At 44.6% G+C, this 17,587-nt stretch overlaps 1 protein-coding gene across 2 annotated transcripts; it reads left to right on the top strand.

The window, feature by feature from the left end:
- Window positions 1–13,073: 13,073 nt before the first annotated feature.
- On the top strand, window positions 13,074–17,288 carry LOC147896291 (U-box domain-containing protein 44-like). Of its 2 annotated transcripts, none has more exons than XM_087382469.1 (3): window positions 13,074–14,666; window positions 14,847–15,147; window positions 15,448–17,288. In XM_087382469.1, exons 1-3 carry the CDS (start codon window positions 13,443–13,445, stop codon window positions 16,953–16,955), a joined length of 3,033 nt encoding a protein of 1,010 aa, XP_087238595.1. In that variant the 5' UTR covers window positions 13,074–13,442; the 3' UTR covers window positions 16,956–17,288. The 2 variants fall into 2 exon arrangements, with proteins under 2 accessions (XP_087238595.1, XP_087238596.1); XM_087382470.1 differs by having other exon boundaries at window positions 15,451–17,287.
- Window positions 17,289–17,587: the final 299 nt, after the last annotated feature.

Genomic DNA, 17,587 nt, shown 5'->3' with positions numbered 1-17,587 from the left:
CACAAGGTTGTACAATGAAAGAAGTAGTGGGACGGTGCAATGGAAAGGCTAGAGGTTGCAAGTGACCACAATTATGGCATGTGAGAAAAGAGAGAGGCCATGAATTCCACCTTGGGGAAGAGAGACCAATGGGTGGCTAGGTGACAAGTAGAGTGACCCATATAAGACCCATCCCTAACATTTTGGGCCAAGTTTTGTACAAAAGGTCTTTTGACCCCCTTACTAATAAACTTGGCATTTTATTTTCTTTTTTCAAAAAAAGACCCATCCCTCTAGCACAAGAGCAATACACCCTTGGGAACTTTTATTTTAAAAAAATGCTGGATATATTGCACGGGTGGTCGGCCTAGAAAAAAAAAGACCATACTTACAAAAATTGGTCCAGAAAGGGCTTCCTGCTCGAGACCAGCACTATGTGTAGCCAAGAACTATCATGGTGCCACGAACCTTCCCACATCTTCCAGCGCTGCACTAACCATTGGATCATTCCCTACCGTGATGATGTTGAAATCTTTGAGGTATGCGCCTACCTCTTTTGCAATGGCCCTTACCATGAAACCTTTTTGTGTTTGGTGTTTGAAGACCGATCTGTTCCTAGTTTCCCACACTGCTAGAAGTATCGCCGCCCTTATAAGGGGCCAACTCCGCTAGCCTCAATTGGAGCTTGTAAGTGTCCCCAAGGAGTGCGGCTCTCGACCTTGGCCCAATACTAAATTGCACCATTAGACCTGACTTTCTCACATCTCCCTCCACCAAATGCCACACTTCCCGTGCGATGGGGCAACCTCAGAAGAGATGTCTCACGAATTTGGGAGATTTGCTGCAGATTCTGCACATGGGTTAACTTGCAAGCGTTTTGCCAGATTTCTCCGAACTCGGAGCCACATATTCAACACCTTCCACATGAGGAGCCTAGCTTTCCAAACTGGACATTCCTTCCAAAATTGCGTGCATCTGGCCTTCCACCAAGCCGGGCCGTGTTTGAGGTTCCACTTCCTATTCTAGTCGCCAACTCAGGACTCGCTAACTAGCAATCATTTATACATGCCTCTAGCATTAACTTTGCGTAGGGGGTCTTCTCGACAACCCATTGGTTAGATTTCCAATCTTCCAATGGGACTGTATTGGAGGGCCACAAATCAGGAGTCTGGTCAATCACAGCTTGTAGCAGACCTTCCTCCCCATCAGTTAGAGCTAGCATCGAGATGCTCCACCCTGACCCAATTCACCCCCATTGGATGATCCCACAAATCCTCCCAAGTCCTTATCCCTTTCATGTACAGGCTCCTTGCCCTCTTAAGATCATGCAACACGAACAATTCTCCCTCCCTATCAGGGGCCTTGATCCACCAAACGCTTTCCTTGAGGCTCGCATCCCCTCTCAGACCCTTCCTTCCCTTCCAAGATACGAGCTCCACACACATCTTCCACACCTTAAATTAAATCAAACCTTGGACCCCAGACCTCGGATTAAATTCGCTTGGTCAACACACTTAGAATGTAGTCCCATTTGACCCTATCATAGGCTTTGTCGAGGTCGATACTAAAGAGGAGGAGCTTCTAGCCTGACTCTCTTGCATAATCAATTGGCCTCACCACATTCAGAATATTCATGAAGATATCCTTGTCCTAGACAAATCCTTTCTGTTCCTTGTCAACTACCACTCTCAGCATACCTCGATGATTCGGATAGTTAGGGAATTGGCAATGATTTTGTAGGTGTTTAGAGGGTGTTTAGCATAGTTATTGGCCGCCAGTCTCCTACTTTAAGCTTGGTCTGTCTTTTTGGAAACATCTTCATAAGACCTGCGTTGACATCGTCTGACATAGACCCCTCTCTCACAACTGCATTGGCCATCTTGGTGAACTCTTGCCCTATGGAACTCTAGAAGGTGCAGTAAAACTCTATGGTTAATCTATCCGAGCCTGGCGATCTATCATCTACCATGGATGTGAGAGCCTCTTCAAGTTCCTCTTTACATAATGGTTTGCCAATCCGGCTCCTCTGGTAGTCTATGACCTGGACCTCGAGTCCACTTGTGACAGCGGCCATACTGTCCAACCATACTGCGTCCTGCATGGCATCTTCGCCCACGATGGCTCCCAATTTCTTACGGAAGACCTCGGCTATGTGCCAAAACTCTGTGATCAAGTTACCACTAGAGTCCACCACCCTGTCGAATTCTATCTCTTTGCTGGTTTCACTGAAAATAGGTGTTGGAAGTGCAATCACCCCCTACCAGCCAGGTCAACCTGCTCTTGATGCGCGCATCTTTGGTCTTGGCCAGTTTTATTTCGTGGAGCAAAGATTCTATGTCTAACAACAACGTAGCCACTATTTGATCTCGAGGGGTCTCTTGGAGTGCCAACCAAAAATCCTCCCTTGTTCTGATTAGTCCTTCCCAGTGTAGCTTCCTTCCCATCCTTAGCTGTTTATTGGCATCCCTGGTAATGGCATTAACTTAGCGGGTCCCTGCATCCCATCTGACCATCGGATTTGGCATCGTCACGCCTTCTCACAGCTATGCAGTAATCTTTCGGCTTCAGTAGCAGCAGGGTAAAGCTTGAGGGGCACATCGAATGATCTACCTGCATTGCATGGCACACCGAACTTCCACAAGATCGGCATATGATCTGAGATGGAGGTCGAAGCAATATACTCTCCACGTGCTGGGGCACAGATTCACTAGACTTCCTCCAAGAGGTAGATACGATCAAGACGAGCTGCCCTAAACTCCGCTCCCTTTTGGCGGTGCGACAAAGAGAAACCCTTTAACCCATCGTCATCCACTTCTAAGGCATCAATTAATTCATGCTTGAGGCAAAGATTATCCCGCTCTGCGCCTAGAAGGGAAGCCGCTAGGTCACCCTCACTCTCAGTAAAATTCCAGTGACCACCCACTGGCTACCTATCAAGCTGGTGTTGAGCCCGCTCCAGCAATCTCTCCTCTCGGATGACAGGTTGGGGGCATAGACACTTGCTACACGAAACTCGAACCTGTTGACGAAAACTCTACCCCAATCGCGGAGCCTTGAGAGTCCCTAAAAATTTCATTAGGGGACAGGGAGCCCTTCACAACCACAGTCGCTCCCTCTCTACAATTCACAAAGTACTCATATCCTAGTCGGCTTAAAGAGAACCAAATCCTATCCTCACATCCACATTTTAATTCCTGGAGCAAAACTATCTTAGGTCTTAGACGACAAATCGCTAACACACACCCCCTTTGTTTCGATTCGAGACGACACCCTCTAACATTCCAGGACAAAAATCGATAAGCTAGAGCTCCCCTCCCCCCCTCGCATGTTAATGCACGAGGGCTTTGTAAGCATCCTTAAGAAAATTGAACCTATTGTCTTTACCTTCTCTAGCCACCTCTTTTATCCGCTTGGAGAGGCTTCGGTGCGGGATTGTTGACTCTTTCTCTCCGGATTTCTCCGAGGGTTTTTCTTCATGTAGCCGTTTACGCTGGTTGGCATCCGGCATCTCCTCCTCTCTCTGGGCTTCATAGCCGGAGAGTTGAGTCTCTTCCACATGCGACGCGAGTTCCATACCCGTGGCACCAACCTCTCCATCCTTGGGAATATCAACCGCGACCACCTCTTTTATCCGCTTGGAGACGCTCCGGTGCGCGATTGCTGACTCTTTCTCTTCGGATTTCTTCGGGGGTTTTTCTTCATGCAGTCGTTTACGTTGGTTGGCATCCGGCATCTCCTCCTCTCTCTGGGCTTCATGGCCGGAGAGTCGAGTCTCTTCCACTTGCGACGCGAGTTCCATACCCGTGGCACCAACGTCTCCATCCTTGGGAATATCAACCGCGACCACCTCCTGGTGAGCGGAATCTTTCGCATGAGAGAACGCGGCCATTTCAATATGAGTCTAGTGCTGTGTCTTGCCCTTCCATCCCACCACCATCCAATGTTCCGTCCAAGAAGTGGGGAGCGGACTTGTCTCGTCATTGCGACCGCCGGGGGGGGGGGGGGGGGGAGCCGTTCAGCCGAGCATCGAATCCATTTGCATCGGCATGTGTCCTAGGATCTCTTCTGATTTCATCCTGCATCTTTTGGAGTTTTGGCAAGCCCTGGTTCCTCTTGCCTTTTCTTTGTGTTAACCATCGTCTCTTCTCCTCTAGCCAATGTTGTGTTAGCGGGTTTGAGGGGATAGTTCCGGGCAAAATGCCCCAACTCTTGCAAACATAGCACGCATGTGGGAACGGGTTGAAGTTGACATGCAAGGGCAATGGAGGACTGCTGGAGTTGTATTTCAAAGAAGTCGGGGATTTTTTTTCGTCCTATCCCATAGCACCCAAGCTCTTTTTCTCTCGGACGGAGTTCTCACTGATGGAGGAATCTGGAGCACACATCCCAAAGATGTGGCCAGTTCATTTCCCAAATGTGTCTTTCAGCCATTATGAGATGTAGGGGAACTCCACCCAAACTACCAGTACAAGAGGAAGGATCTCCCCAACAAATCCTCCTTGATGGCCTCCGAGACGCATTGCACCAAGAAGAAACCTTTCCCCGTAAACCACGCAAAGTAACTGTTCGATGAAAGTTCGGATTCGTATGACATGAACTACTCAGGCTCCACCTGAGATGGAGCTTTACCGGTGAAGAACAAGTAGACGACACCTCTCGCCGACCGCTCCAGCTGTGGGTCTGTCCGTAGCATGCATGTCGTTTTGTGTCTTTTGCTCGTCTCAAACCAGGGTTGGCGCTCCACTTCCTTGGCTCTCCTATCCAGTTCACATGTAGAATAGATCTTGCCTCCTCCTCCGGCAACGCAGAGAAATCGCTATGGAGCTTCTTGGCCAGCACTTTGATGTATTATGGGGTCTCATCGGGCTCAACGTTGCTGTGACGGGGTTCCACTCGGTCCCCTTCGGCATCTTTATCGAGGGCTTTATGCATCATTCACGTCACGGACACACAGAGGAGACATGACCCCATCTTCCCCACTCATTTTCTCCTGTATCTCAGGCAAACTTTTTGGGGAAGAGAGAGACCAATGGGTGGCTATGGACAGGTAGAGAGACCCATATAAGACACCCCCTATGGCACAATAATATCATCCGTTGGGGAATTGAATGTGATCAATAGTGTGAATCCCTTGTCTATAATGCTCATGCTCTCATTCTTTAGCTTGCACATAATTCAGGGGATGCTCCAATCCCAATAAATTGATTTCTTGATGTGCCACTAGTGAACACAAATCTAAAGACCATTCTTTTGCTCTTCTTGAGTCTAGTTTTCTAAGTGTAAGATTATCATTCTAAACCACTAGATATCATAAGTTATCTTTCTAAATCACCCGATATTCTCAAAGAGCTAGGTGTCCCTATTAATGCCTACCCACTTTCATCAACCCACAATTATCTTTCACGAGTCTACAAGCCCTTTATGAGACAAGTCCTACAATGATTAAGGTCAAAACTAGAGAACATTCATGTATGAACCAGGTGTCCCCATCTATCATGTGCTTGCCTACTTGCTTTCACCAACCCATAGCTATTGTCCATGAGTCTGCAAGCCTTTTACAAGATCAGATCCTACAATGATTAATTTTAAAACTAGAGAACACTCATGGAAACCCTATATTTACCAATTTTAAACAACTTTGAGATGCTTTTTTCTTTTTTTTTTTGCATTGCATTGAAATTGAAAGTGCCAACAATGCCCCCATATGGGTTGACCAAGATATTATCTTGAGCTACGCGTGGGGCTTGAACTCGGGAACTCAGGACCGGCACATACACAACCACGCGTTTTAGTCGCTTAGTCTAAACGCTGTTGGCAACTTTGAGATGTTGGATGAGGGGCTTTTGCGTTTGTCTATTTGTAATGACCATTTATAGAGAGGATAAAAATACGTGTCATTTCAATTTAGGATACCCGAACCCCTGTATTCTTTTATTGCAAAATTGACGACACCGCCCTCTTGTGGATATTAATGTTGATCATGACCATTTCACAACCATTCTCTATTAAAGGTCAAACCATCTTCATGACCATCCTCTATTAAAAGTTAGACCTCATTAACATTTGATTTTGTTGATTTCCTTAGGCATTTGGACTTTCAATGTGATAACATTTAAGGCAATTTATAAAATTGACTGACAGATGCATTTGGAGGTGTGGATGAAAGAATCTTATCCCAAACAATTGAGAAGTGATTCACTTAGGGGGGGTGTGAAAAGGAGGGGCTTACTTAACACGATAGAGGTTCATTAATGTTTGACTCTTTTAGCAAGAAGAAATGAGAGAAGGTGGGGGGTGAACTCGTTTATGGGAATCTCTAGAACCCTCAAACCTAACACCCCATTTGAATTAGAGAGGTTTGAATCTATAATTGACTTTATCAGAAAGGTTTTGTAGGCCCAAGAGAGTATCCTTTTGGCAATCCTTGGTTCTCCCTTGCAAGGTGTCACTCTTGAGGTTGATAAGATTTTTGGAGTGTTTGGGTCTATATGGGCTTCTAAAAGTGGTGCGAAGTCGGAAATGGGAAATGGTGCAATTCACATAACATTCAAGTGGCTTTTTGTGCTTACCAACTCATGCACCCACCCAAGTACATAAGCGATGACAAAATGGGCATCGATTCTTCTACTCCAAGAATCAAATTATTTAGTCTATTTGGGTGTCTCCTCACCTCGTCAAGGCCGTTGGTTGATGGACATAAATCTCCGGCGGACGCCCTAAAACTCAAAAACTATTGACACATCTGCAGACCAAATAGAGAACTTCCAACAAAAAGACGACAACTCAGCAACAACATTAACTACATAATGACACATCATCATGGAAAAGACAATGTTGTTGGAGGGAACGATGGCATGCTCCGATTGGCTTAAATGGCGGCATGCACATGACTAGGCAAACATGGCCAAACAAGTAAAATGCGACGTGTTGATTGGAGCAATTTGTGACTATGATGACAAGGCAAAGCACCTTGATGGCCGAGAAGGGCACATGTTGCCTAGTGTGTAAGAGGTCGTTCTCGTGTGTAGAAAAAGAGGACATATTTGCCTCTTTTTGCCACCGCTCGCCATGTTCCCATGTAGAATTCCTATTTTCACGATGCTAAACCCCAGCAAATTCTCGCCTCGATGGAGACGAAGTTTGGGGCTCTCTACTTGGGCAAATCGGGGCTACCAGTGAGTACAAGGCTGTCATTTGTCACAACAGGCAGTGGCTTCAGTTGGCAGTGTTGCAGAATGATATATTGAGTCGAGCAGTAGGGCCAAATCCGGAGCATTTGCAACAGTGGGAAGCAACTTCCTTGTAGAAACAATTGCCATGCCTTGCTTCGTTATGCCAGCGGACTGTAGCCATGGTGTACACTGTAAAGGGGGTAGTAAAGAGATGGGTGCCTTTACAATGTCACCACCCTCCCCTATTTTCTCCATGGAAAGACCCAATAAAGAGGCATGAAAAAGGGAAAATATACTTAGGTGTCGAGCTCTTATGAAAAGTTAAGATAGTCTAAATGTGGCACAGTACTGGCCCACCAGTGCCTTTAGTATTGGGTATGTAGGTTTTCCACCAAGTTAATATACTTTTCTCTTTTTTTTTTGAAAAATTATATCCTTTCTCTATTTTTATTCATGCAATGCCCTTACATTTTGAAAAACATCAAAAAAACTATAGGCGCAGCCCCTTACACTATGAAAAAGATGGGGTTGCACAAGACTGCCCCCTTTACCCTAAACGCCCTTACTTGTCTGGCCGAGGGAGCCCACCGTTGCCTGGGCGACGGAGATAGTGATGGAATGAACAAGAGAAATATCTTGGGAGATTTCGGCTTGTGATCGTAAAACAAGGTGAATGATATTCAATCATTCATAAGGCCTGCTAAAGATAAAAAAAGTAAACAAAAAGGAATCCACTGGAAATGGTGTGGAGAAAGATTGGAGGAGATAAAGGGGGGAGAGAGAGAGAGAGAGAGAGAGAGAGAGAGAGAGAAGGGAGGGTCTAGAAGAAAAGGTGGAGATAATGTGTAAGAAGACTTGAGGAGATAAAGAAGGGGAGAGAGAGAGAGAGAGAGAGTGAACCACTTTAAAGTCTGCATTGAAGTCCAATGAAGAAGACCCAATAGGAAAAATGCACTTCCAAACAAGTGAAACAAGGTGAATTTCATTCATGTGGCTGCCCTAGATGGTGAGCTAAAAAAGGGGATGAATTGGAAGCTGAGAGGGGAAGAGAGAGAAGGAGAAGAAGACAGGGGAGAGAGAGAAGGAGAAGAAGACCACAAAAAGTGGAGGATTGGGATGAAGAAGAGAGAAAGAGAGAGAAAAAGGTGGAGAATTTCATGGGATTCTCACATGCTCCTCCAATCAATGGATGCCAAAAAAAATCTATTTTATTGAATTTTCATCAAAATTTGAGGGATATTTTTACGATAGGCAGCCTAAAGGGATGTTTGGCTTTCAAGAGCTCTCATTAAGCCACTTGTCTCAATTTCATACATTGATTTTGTCAAGATCTAATGGTGTGGATTTGGAAAGCTTTGCTTTTTTATTGAATTGAGTGTATGAGGAGCGCTTTGCTTTGTGCTTTAAAAACAAAACTCTTAGTAGAAGCATATGAAACACAAAAAGCATACACACGCTTTTCATGATAAATCTATATAAACGTTCCAACTTTGAAGCTAGAGCAGAACTCGTTATTGTGAAGAATACCATAAGAAGAATTTGTTGGAGAAAGTCCAGCAATAAGAAAGTGTCACTCCAAACTCTGGTTCCTCAGAAATCCCAAGACCAAAGGCTTTGTCGAAACACATCTGCTCAGGTACGTGTCTTTTTTGTTGTTTGCATTGCTTTTTCTATCGTTTCCATTGCTTTGCGACCTTCTCTTCACTAGCTAGGATGCCGAGTTGGGCGCGGGAGATGTTTTATCAACCGCGCAAGATCCTCGACCATGTGTGAGTTAGTGTTTTTTTCTTCAAGGAGAGAAGCCTAGGATTGGTTCCTGGTCTCTTGAGATGATCGTGTTTGTTCGGTTGCTTGCGGACGTTGGCATTGAGCTGATGTTGGAGGACTCATGGCCGACTCCTTTGGGCATGTAGGACGGATCCTCCTACAGTCGTAAGAGAGTAGCGGGAGGCATGGATGGGGGAGGAGCGAGGGGAGAGGGAGGGCAAGTGGAGGGGGGAGGCCAAGCGAGAGCCAAAGAACTGTAGGCTTGATACGCTCTTTCTCCCTCCCCCTCTCGCTTTCTTTGTGAGAGAACCTTCTCTACTTCGTAAGGAGACCACAATTCCCTCAAGCTTCTCCAATCACATATCTGTCCCTCGAATGCCCACCTATTACTTCTGTCTGATGGCGTCAGAACGACCTCCAAAAGTGCAGCGCTGTTGGTAAGAACGGATAGCCACAACGAGTGCCAGAGATCAATCCCTCGTGTGTCATACCCTCCCAGCCGCCTCCTTTGCCATTGCTTTATTCTTCCTGCTCCCTGGCCGCTCTCTTAAGCCTCCACACTGAAACAAAGTTGGAAGCTTAGCGTAGCTATGCAATTAAGTACCCTTGGCCTTCAGTCAGCAGTACTGGCAATTGATTTTTGTGGTTTGGAAGAAAAACTAGCCAATGCTTCGACCTTCACGGAGGTCGCAAATGAGATACATTGCCCCCCTCACAGCCAGCAGACCATCCCTCTCCATCACCCTCGGCTCCTCCTCCACCATCTGTGATTACCCTTGCCCCATGAACCAAAAAGAACAAAAAAAAAGGGAATTCAAGGTAGCTAATCCCTCGAGTCTAAAGGGAGCCATCAAAGCAACAGTACCCAGCGTAAGCAATAGTGTTCAAAGCAGCTCTATGGCGCTAATTAGTTTGATAGACAGCCCCTTCAATTAAATTGCAAGTTGCTCATGATCCGTGCGGTGCTTTAGACCGCGCTTCATAAAAAACTATGCCATCACAGGTAGCAGGATACTCTTTGTGGCGCATTTCTGAGAATCTTCGATCGTGGTATAGGAAGAGAACTCATGCCTATTTGCGATAACACAAGAATCCCACTCCATATGTCTGCTGCTGCGAGCCTTGCTGTATTGAAAGCCAGACATCCTCCTGAAAAAAAGAGGGTGATTCTTCCCCAAATCAGTCCCTCTATCAAAATTGGAAACTTGGTTTGAATCGCCAACGTCAATTGCGTAGATTTGAATGCAGATCATCAATCGTAAGCCTAGGTCCCAGGAACACCACTAAACCCCTTGCATTTGTTTATGGTACAGATTCCCCCATTATATCCCCTTCATTAGCTTGTGTTACCTCGCTAGGTAGTGTTTGTTTTGTTCAGTTGGTTGGAGGGGGGGGGGCATCGATCCCTCTGATAGCCTATGGTATATTGATTGCCATGATAAAATTTTTGAATTTGTTAAATTCATTGTACGATATCAACTTTTTACCTTGGGGTATTTTCGCAAGGATCTGCTCATATGGTATATTGTTTGATGTTGTCTTAATTACCTTAAAACCCAGAATAAGGAAGATTACAGATGCATGATAATGTTTTTACACATGCTGTCAACTTTGTACCTTGGAGTATTTTCGTAAGGTTTTGCTCAAATGGTATATTGTTTGACCATGTTTCCAACGTAAATTTTTTTAATTATTTGTTAAGTTCACTATACAATATCAACTTTGTACCTTGGGGTCTTTCCGCAAGGATTTGCTCATATGGTATATTGGCATGATCTTGACTTTGCAATTATAATATTGTCACATAATTTTAAATTTTCTGTCACTTAACTTTGTATTTTGCTTTTGTTTAGGACGTGCTGAACGTATTGACATATCACACATGGACAAGACAATCATCGCAAAAATCGGGGACGATGACACTCTGTTAGATGTATTCAAACAACATGTGATGCAAAGGTTTCAACCCCAAGCCTATACTAAGTCCTACCCTGGGGGCAGTCCAAAAAGATGAATGACACATGTCATTCAATAGGCTTGCCCAAAATAAATGGGGAGGCGAAGGGGGGGGCTAGGGACGAGTGGTGGAGTGAGGAAAGCTAAGAGAGAGAATGGGGAGGCGAAGGGTGGGTGGGCTAGGGACGAGTGGTGGAGTGAGGGAAGCTGTGTGTGTGTGTGAGAGAGAGAGAGAGAGACCCAAAATCGTTAGTTGTGCATAATTGCCCCATTTATTGGGTTGACAGCTTTAACAAAGGCCAATGAAAAAATTCTAGAATTTATGAAATTTAAAAACTCCCCTATTTTAGCTTTGCCAAAGTAGAACCATTGCTAAGGCTACCCTGTAAGGGTAGGCCAAAAATTCAAGAAATGCCTAATTTTTGCTTTCCCAAAATTACATATGTTGCTAAGGCAAACCAGAGGGCAGGCCAAAAACTTGCATCGTTGCTAAGGCTACCCAGAGGGCAGGCCAAAAATCTCGGCCTTGATGGGTTATGTGTCGGCCATCCTAAGATTTCGGCTCGTGGATCGATAAAGATTCCAACTCTGGGCCTATGGTCGAAGGATCTCCCATTCCTCCTGGGAATGGCCTCCCACTGGCCCTTCCCTACCCGTTAGGAGTCATGCCTTGGATGATAAAAGTAAGAAAAGAAGAAGAAGAAGAAGAAAAAGAAGGTTTCCACTGAAAAGTATGGAGGCTCATCTGGCAGTGATGGTGAGGATGGAGGCTCATCTGCACGGGTTGTGAGCCTGTATGGAAAAGTATGGAGGCTCATCTGAACTGGTTGTGAGAAAAGCCTCGTAGGGTGAGGATGGAGAGGGTAAAGGCTAGGAATGCATCGGAACAGGGCCGGAAGCACGAACGCGATCGCAATTAAGAAGAAGAAGAAGAAGGAGAAGGAGAAGGAGGAGGAGGAGGAGCTGGGAAAGGACAGAGAGATCAAGAGGAGACGGCGTGGAGGATGAGTGCACAGGCACGAAATCGAAGAAGACGCGTAAAGCTAAAGGGGGGGTTTCCATTTTCTGAGCAAAAATCCCCGAGCAACGAGCGGACAAAAGGTAGGAGGGGTCAAAATATATTGACTCAAGTCATTTTTGGGGAGCAAAAAAATCCAAATTATTTCAAGGAATATGTAAGTAAATATGAAATACTAATAAATAGATACAAATATAAATATACCTTTATATAATATACATATATAATGTCCGAGTGGTGACTTATTTTATCACTTTAAAAAATCCTTTCTTTTCCTTTTACCATTGGTTGGATCATGAAATTTTGAGCAAATATCCTCTTTATAGTTCCTCAGGATGACCTAAGAAAATAATATAATACTTTTTTAATAGACCCTCTAAGTGTATTTTCCCATAGGAATATGGTTTGAAGAGCTTGCTCCCCAACCCTATTCCGCCGTCGGAATACCCTTGGAGAGCCTACGCAAAAGGGGTCATAACTTTTGCTCCTTATCTCAGATTGAGGAGATGTAAAAAGGAAAAATGTTCAAATTTTCATGATCTATGCAACGGTAGGCTTAAAATTATACTTTTGATAGTTATAAAAGATAAAAAGTAAAAATTTCAAGATGTATATGAGAGTTACAACTTCTCCCTAATTCATATTATGGTAGGAAGGAGTTCAATAGGGACCACATTTCCTTAAAAGTACTTAGGTTTGGAGAATTGGGAATATTTTAAAAATTCGTTCCTTGCCTTCCCATATTTAATAATGTATTAGAGATTAATTTATGATAGATTATAATGGCCTCAAGTATGAGGTTTCCAATATCTTTTTCCTACTCATCCAAGGAATATGGTATACATTGTTATACGAGAGCTTCAAATATGGGATTGCTAAAGATTAGGGAAACTCTTTTAAATTGATTTAATTACCATAATCCTCAAAAGAGAGAATGGTAGGGGGGTATTTATAGGAGTTTCTAAAGTGTTCACTATTTGTTCATATATAGATGATGTTCTCTAAAATGAGGGTTATAATGAAAAATAAGTAAGTATATGGTTCCATAAATGAGAAATTGAGAAAGAATTGTATATTTCTTTGAGAAATATACAAGCATGGTTGGTCTCAAAAATTATGCTCGGACTTTTTGCTCGGAAAGTGTATGGGACCTCTGGGTGGAGATAGCGAGGGGATGTACAGAAAGAAAGCTTCAAACGTGATCGACAGTCTTGCGACGTAGGGAAGTTTGCGCGTTGCAACGTAAAGTTGAAGCTCGGTGAGAAACGAAGACCGGGTCTTTGCCGGGGATCGCAGATTTGTTTGCGCGTCTGTGAAATTTTCAGCGTCACGAGCTGCCTTGCCGTCCCCGGCGGCTGCCATTCTGCAGAAATTCACGCACAGAAATTCTCGCGAGGGAGAGATCGATCATCGGACTCTTTCCGGTAAGACTCCGTCCCTCGAATTGCGTTCCGACAATCGGAGAGTTTGGAGTTTCTTATCCGATCGTGCTCGATCGTGCTATCCGCAGTGACGATTCGATTCCCATTCTCTCGCCAAGCTTCACAAGCATGCTCCGTGCCAGCCTTGGCCACACACCCGCCTCGGTTTCTTCCCCCCTTTTGCTCGAACACATCCCCGACATCGCCCGCGCTGCCAAGAATGTTGTCGTATGCCGTGAGTGCTTCGCTCAGCTTTCTTCCTTCCTCGAGAAGACCCAGGAGATATTCGAGGACGTCCAGGAAGCTTCGCTGGAGAGCAGATATGCCTTTCAAACAGCTCTCCAGCCTCTGGCAACGGAGCTCCAGAATGCCAAGGAGCTCATCAACATTTGCACCAGCAAGAGCAGATTTTTTCTCCTGCTCAATTGCCATGCCTACATGAAACGCGTTCAGGAAGTCATGAAGTCCATTGGATTGGCGCTAAGCCAAATTCCAGTAGACGGGTTGGAACTCTCACTCAGGACGAAAAGTAAGCTCGAAGATCTCTGCCAAAAAATGCAGGGCGCGCAGCTCAGGACGTCCACGGCAGAGGACGATTTATCGGATGAAGTCGAGTTGGGCGTACGACATCGATGGAAGGACTCTGAGCACGCCAACAATTTGCTTTCCAAGTTTGCCAAATTGGCTGGCATTCCATTAGATCCTTCATCCCTCAAGCTGGAATTTGAGGAATTGAGAAAGGAGAAAGAATCAGTCGAGCTCGATAAACATCAAATGGAGGTCTTCCAGCTCGAGCAGATCCTCTCCCTCCTGAGCTGTGCTGATGCATTGAGTTCTGCGACCGAGAGAGAGAACCAGTATCAAGAGAAAAGGAAAGGCCTTGGAAGGCTTCCGTTGCCACCGCTGCAAACTTTCTACTGCCCCATCACGCAGGATGTAATGGAAAATCCAGTCGAGATAGACTCGGGGCAAACATTCGAGATGTCCGCTATACAAAAGTGGTTTGCCGAGGGTCACAATGTGTGTCCTGTCACGAAAATTGAGCTCCAAAGCACGGCTACGAGGCCCAACAGGTTACTGCAACAATCTATTGAGGAGTGGAAGGATCGAAACACTGTGATAAGGCTGGCAGCAATGTCTGCAAGGCTAAAGTCTGAGAATGAGGACGACATAATTGAGGCGTTGCTTGAGCTTCAAGCTCTCTGCGAGGAAAAATCAGTCCACAAGCACTGGATTGCATCTGAGGGCTTGATACCTGTATTGGTGGGTCTCCTTGGATCAAGCAAGCGTGATCTTAGAAAGAAGACGTTTGCAACTCTGAATATTTTGGTAGCAGGCAACAAGGACAACAGGGTAAGAAGCGTCCTGTGTTCTGTTGTGTTTGGAATCCTGTTTATGAGGCTCTGTTTGGAGAAGAGAAGCTCTTTCAGATGCCTGAAGCTTGAATCAAAAGGCTTGGGTCTTTTTTGTTGGGGGTTTGTTTAATAGTACTTGTGGATTCTCTTATTTCGAGCTGAAGGACTTGTACGGCAGGTCAAAATTTGTGATGCAGGTGCCATAGACTATGCAGTACATTCACTTGCACGTGATGCTGGGGAGGTGAGACAAGCAGTAGCATTACTTCTGGAGTTGTGTAAAGACGAAAGTTTGTGTGAGCAGATTTCCAAAGTGCAGGGCTGCATTTTATTGCTGGTCACTACTGCCAGCAGTGAACATGCACATGCTGCCGCTGATGCAAAAGAGATTTTGAGTTTATTTACAAAGAGCAATGACAATGTTATCCTTATGGCAGAAGCTAATTATTTTCAACCCCTTGTGCAGTGCCTTGAAGAAGGTCTCTCTCTCTCTCTCTCTCTCTCTCTATGTGTGTGTGTGTGTGTGAGCACTCTCGCGCGCAAACACACACACACACACACATGAAGGGAACTATTGGAAAACTGAAATTCTTCAACTAAACAAAGGGAGGTAGTTTGTAGATATTTATGTGAAGGGAAGCTATTGAAGAAATCGAAATCCTTCTGGTTGTTGCAACCCAACTAAGCGAGAACTTGAGATCTTTAAATGAGTTTTTCGCTCTTTCCAAAGTAGTTAGTTTGTAGATTTTTTCCTAGCTTACAAGTGTTCTCATTTGCAGCAGGATCAAACACAACCCAGATTCTCATGGCAAATGCCTTGTCACGGATGCAACTGACAGATCACAACAGAGCCCTTTTAGTTCAACGAGGCATTTTGGCTCCCCTTGTCAAAATGGCTTCAGCTGTCGATATGGGAACTAAGTCTGCGGCACTTGGGGCTTTTCGAAACCTGTCAATCCTACCAGAAAACAGGGATCCCATGATTAAAGCTGGCATTGTGCAGCCCTTACTGGAGCTTCTCTTCACTGTAAAGTCAATAGTGACAACTACAAGGGAGCATGCGGCAGCTGTTTTTGCAAATCTTGCTATGTCAAGCAAACCATCTAATGTTGGGGATTTATGGGGAAATTATGCTGACACAGATGAAGCCATTTTTCAACTGCTTGCTCTTCTTAACTTGACAGGGCCAAGTATACAGTGTCATATTCTCAGAGCTCTGAATTGCATCTGTGGTCATTCTACTTCAATGGGTGTGAGAGAAACATTAAGGGAAGGCAGTTGCATTCAGCTGCTTATTCGTTTTATTGACGTGAAAGATGCAAATAAATCGGAGGTCTGCCTTTATGCATTAAAACTTCTGTATCATCTAACACAAGACGGAGGTGGAGAGGTCTTGGCAGACGAAATGGGACTAGGTTCCTTTAAAGTACTGGTCGACTATTTTTCTGGTTCATTGGAAGAAGAAAAGGTAGCTGCCATGGGCATCCTTAGCAATCTCCCTATAAATAACAGGCAAGTTACACAGACGATGGTGCAAGCCGGAGTCCTTTCTTCCATTGTAACCATCCTGAAACGGTGCTCTACAGGAAGCACAGGAAAAATTCCAAATAGTCTTCTGGTGGAGAATGCCACTGCAACTCTGATACGCTTCACGCTTCAAACAGATATACAACTTCAGCAGTATACTGCTGAACATGACACTATTCCTTTGTTGGTAAATCTACTCAGTTCTGCAACTCACTTGACTAAATGCAGAGCAGCCATGTCACTTGAGCAGTTTTCTGCAAGCACCATAAAACTTAGTGTGCCTTCTAAGAAAACGGGTGGTTGGTGTTGCTGTACTGCTCCTCCTGAAGCAACCTGTAGAGTTCATAGGGGTGTTTGTTCTGTCAAGGGAACATTCTGTCTACTGGAGTCAGATGCCATCAGACCACTTATACAGGTTTTGGAAGACAGGGAAGAGGAGTCGGATGAAGCTGCTCTTCGTGCCTTGGCAACTCTTGTATATGATGAATGTTGGGAAAGAGGATCTGATGCTATTGTGGAAGCTGAAGGTGCCATGCCAATTATCAGAAAGCTCACTAGTGGTTCTGCAGGAGTCCAAGAAAAAGCCTTGTGGATCTTGGAAAGACTTTTTAGGAAAGACAAGTACAGATCACAATATGGCAGTGTGGCACAGATGCCACTTGTATCATTGACGCAGGATGGCACAAATGCAACTCGACCTTTGGCTGCAAAAATCTTAGCTCATCTAAATATTCTCCATGATCAGTCAAGCTACTTCTAAGGCAATGTTGCCATCTATATGGGGTTGCATAGACTGCTCCTCTATACTTAGATATGCTCCTGTAAACTAAACCACCATACACATACCTCAGATTTCTGGACTGCTGAGAAAAGGGCAAAGCTCCTTGGAATTAATTTGTTCTTTCCTCTTTGGATTTTCGGCCATGAGTTATTTGAATGTCTTCCATAGCTACTTCTATTTCTCCATCTCTGTGGGTCTGTTTTACTTCCACAAATGTTTATGGAATATCAGTTTACAAATGTACTGAGGTTGAAGTCAAACAAGCGGCAAGGTGAATCTTTGATATTAATCATTCGCACTCCAAATGAAATCGTACTATTCATTGCTTCATTTTCACATGAAGAGGTCGCCAGTGTGGTTGAATGTTGTTGGCCTGCGAGCATTTGGACAAGGTATTCTGTTTATCATGGCACATTGTACCATTTTGCCTCTGGAAAAGTTATAGAATCCCAACATCTTAGTATGTGTGTAAATGTATGTATGTATACTGATCACTTCAAAGTTTTTTCCTATTTTGTGGTGCTCTTCCTTGAGGATATTGAAGGCTTCTTTGGTACGATTCATGTCATGCTTGCAAGATCATTTCCTATATCTAATAGTTTGGCACTCTC

Source organism: Dipteris shenzhenensis, chromosome 12 (assembly GCF_047967505.1).
Source record: "Dipteris shenzhenensis isolate YYH24624 ecotype China chromosome 12, Dip_SZ_1.0, whole genome shotgun sequence".
Lineage (NCBI taxonomy): Eukaryota > Viridiplantae > Streptophyta > Polypodiopsida > Gleicheniales > Dipteridaceae > Dipteris > Dipteris shenzhenensis.
This window is presented reverse-complemented; position numbering and strand designations above follow the sequence as displayed.

Excerpts from the sequence above, each read along its gene's own strand:
- LOC147896291 (XM_087382469.1), top strand. The coding sequence starts at position 13,443 with ATGCTCCGTGCCAGCCTTGGCCACACACCCGCCTCGGTTTCTTCCCCC. Across the intron at positions 14,667-14,846 it reads CAGGCAACAAGGACAACAGG|GTCAAAATTTGTGATGCAGG; the intron begins GTAAGAAGCGTC and ends CTTGTACGGCAG. Across the intron at positions 15,148-15,447 it reads TGTGCAGTGCCTTGAAGAAG|CAGGATCAAACACAACCCAG; the intron begins GTCTCTCTCTCT and ends TCTCATTTGCAG.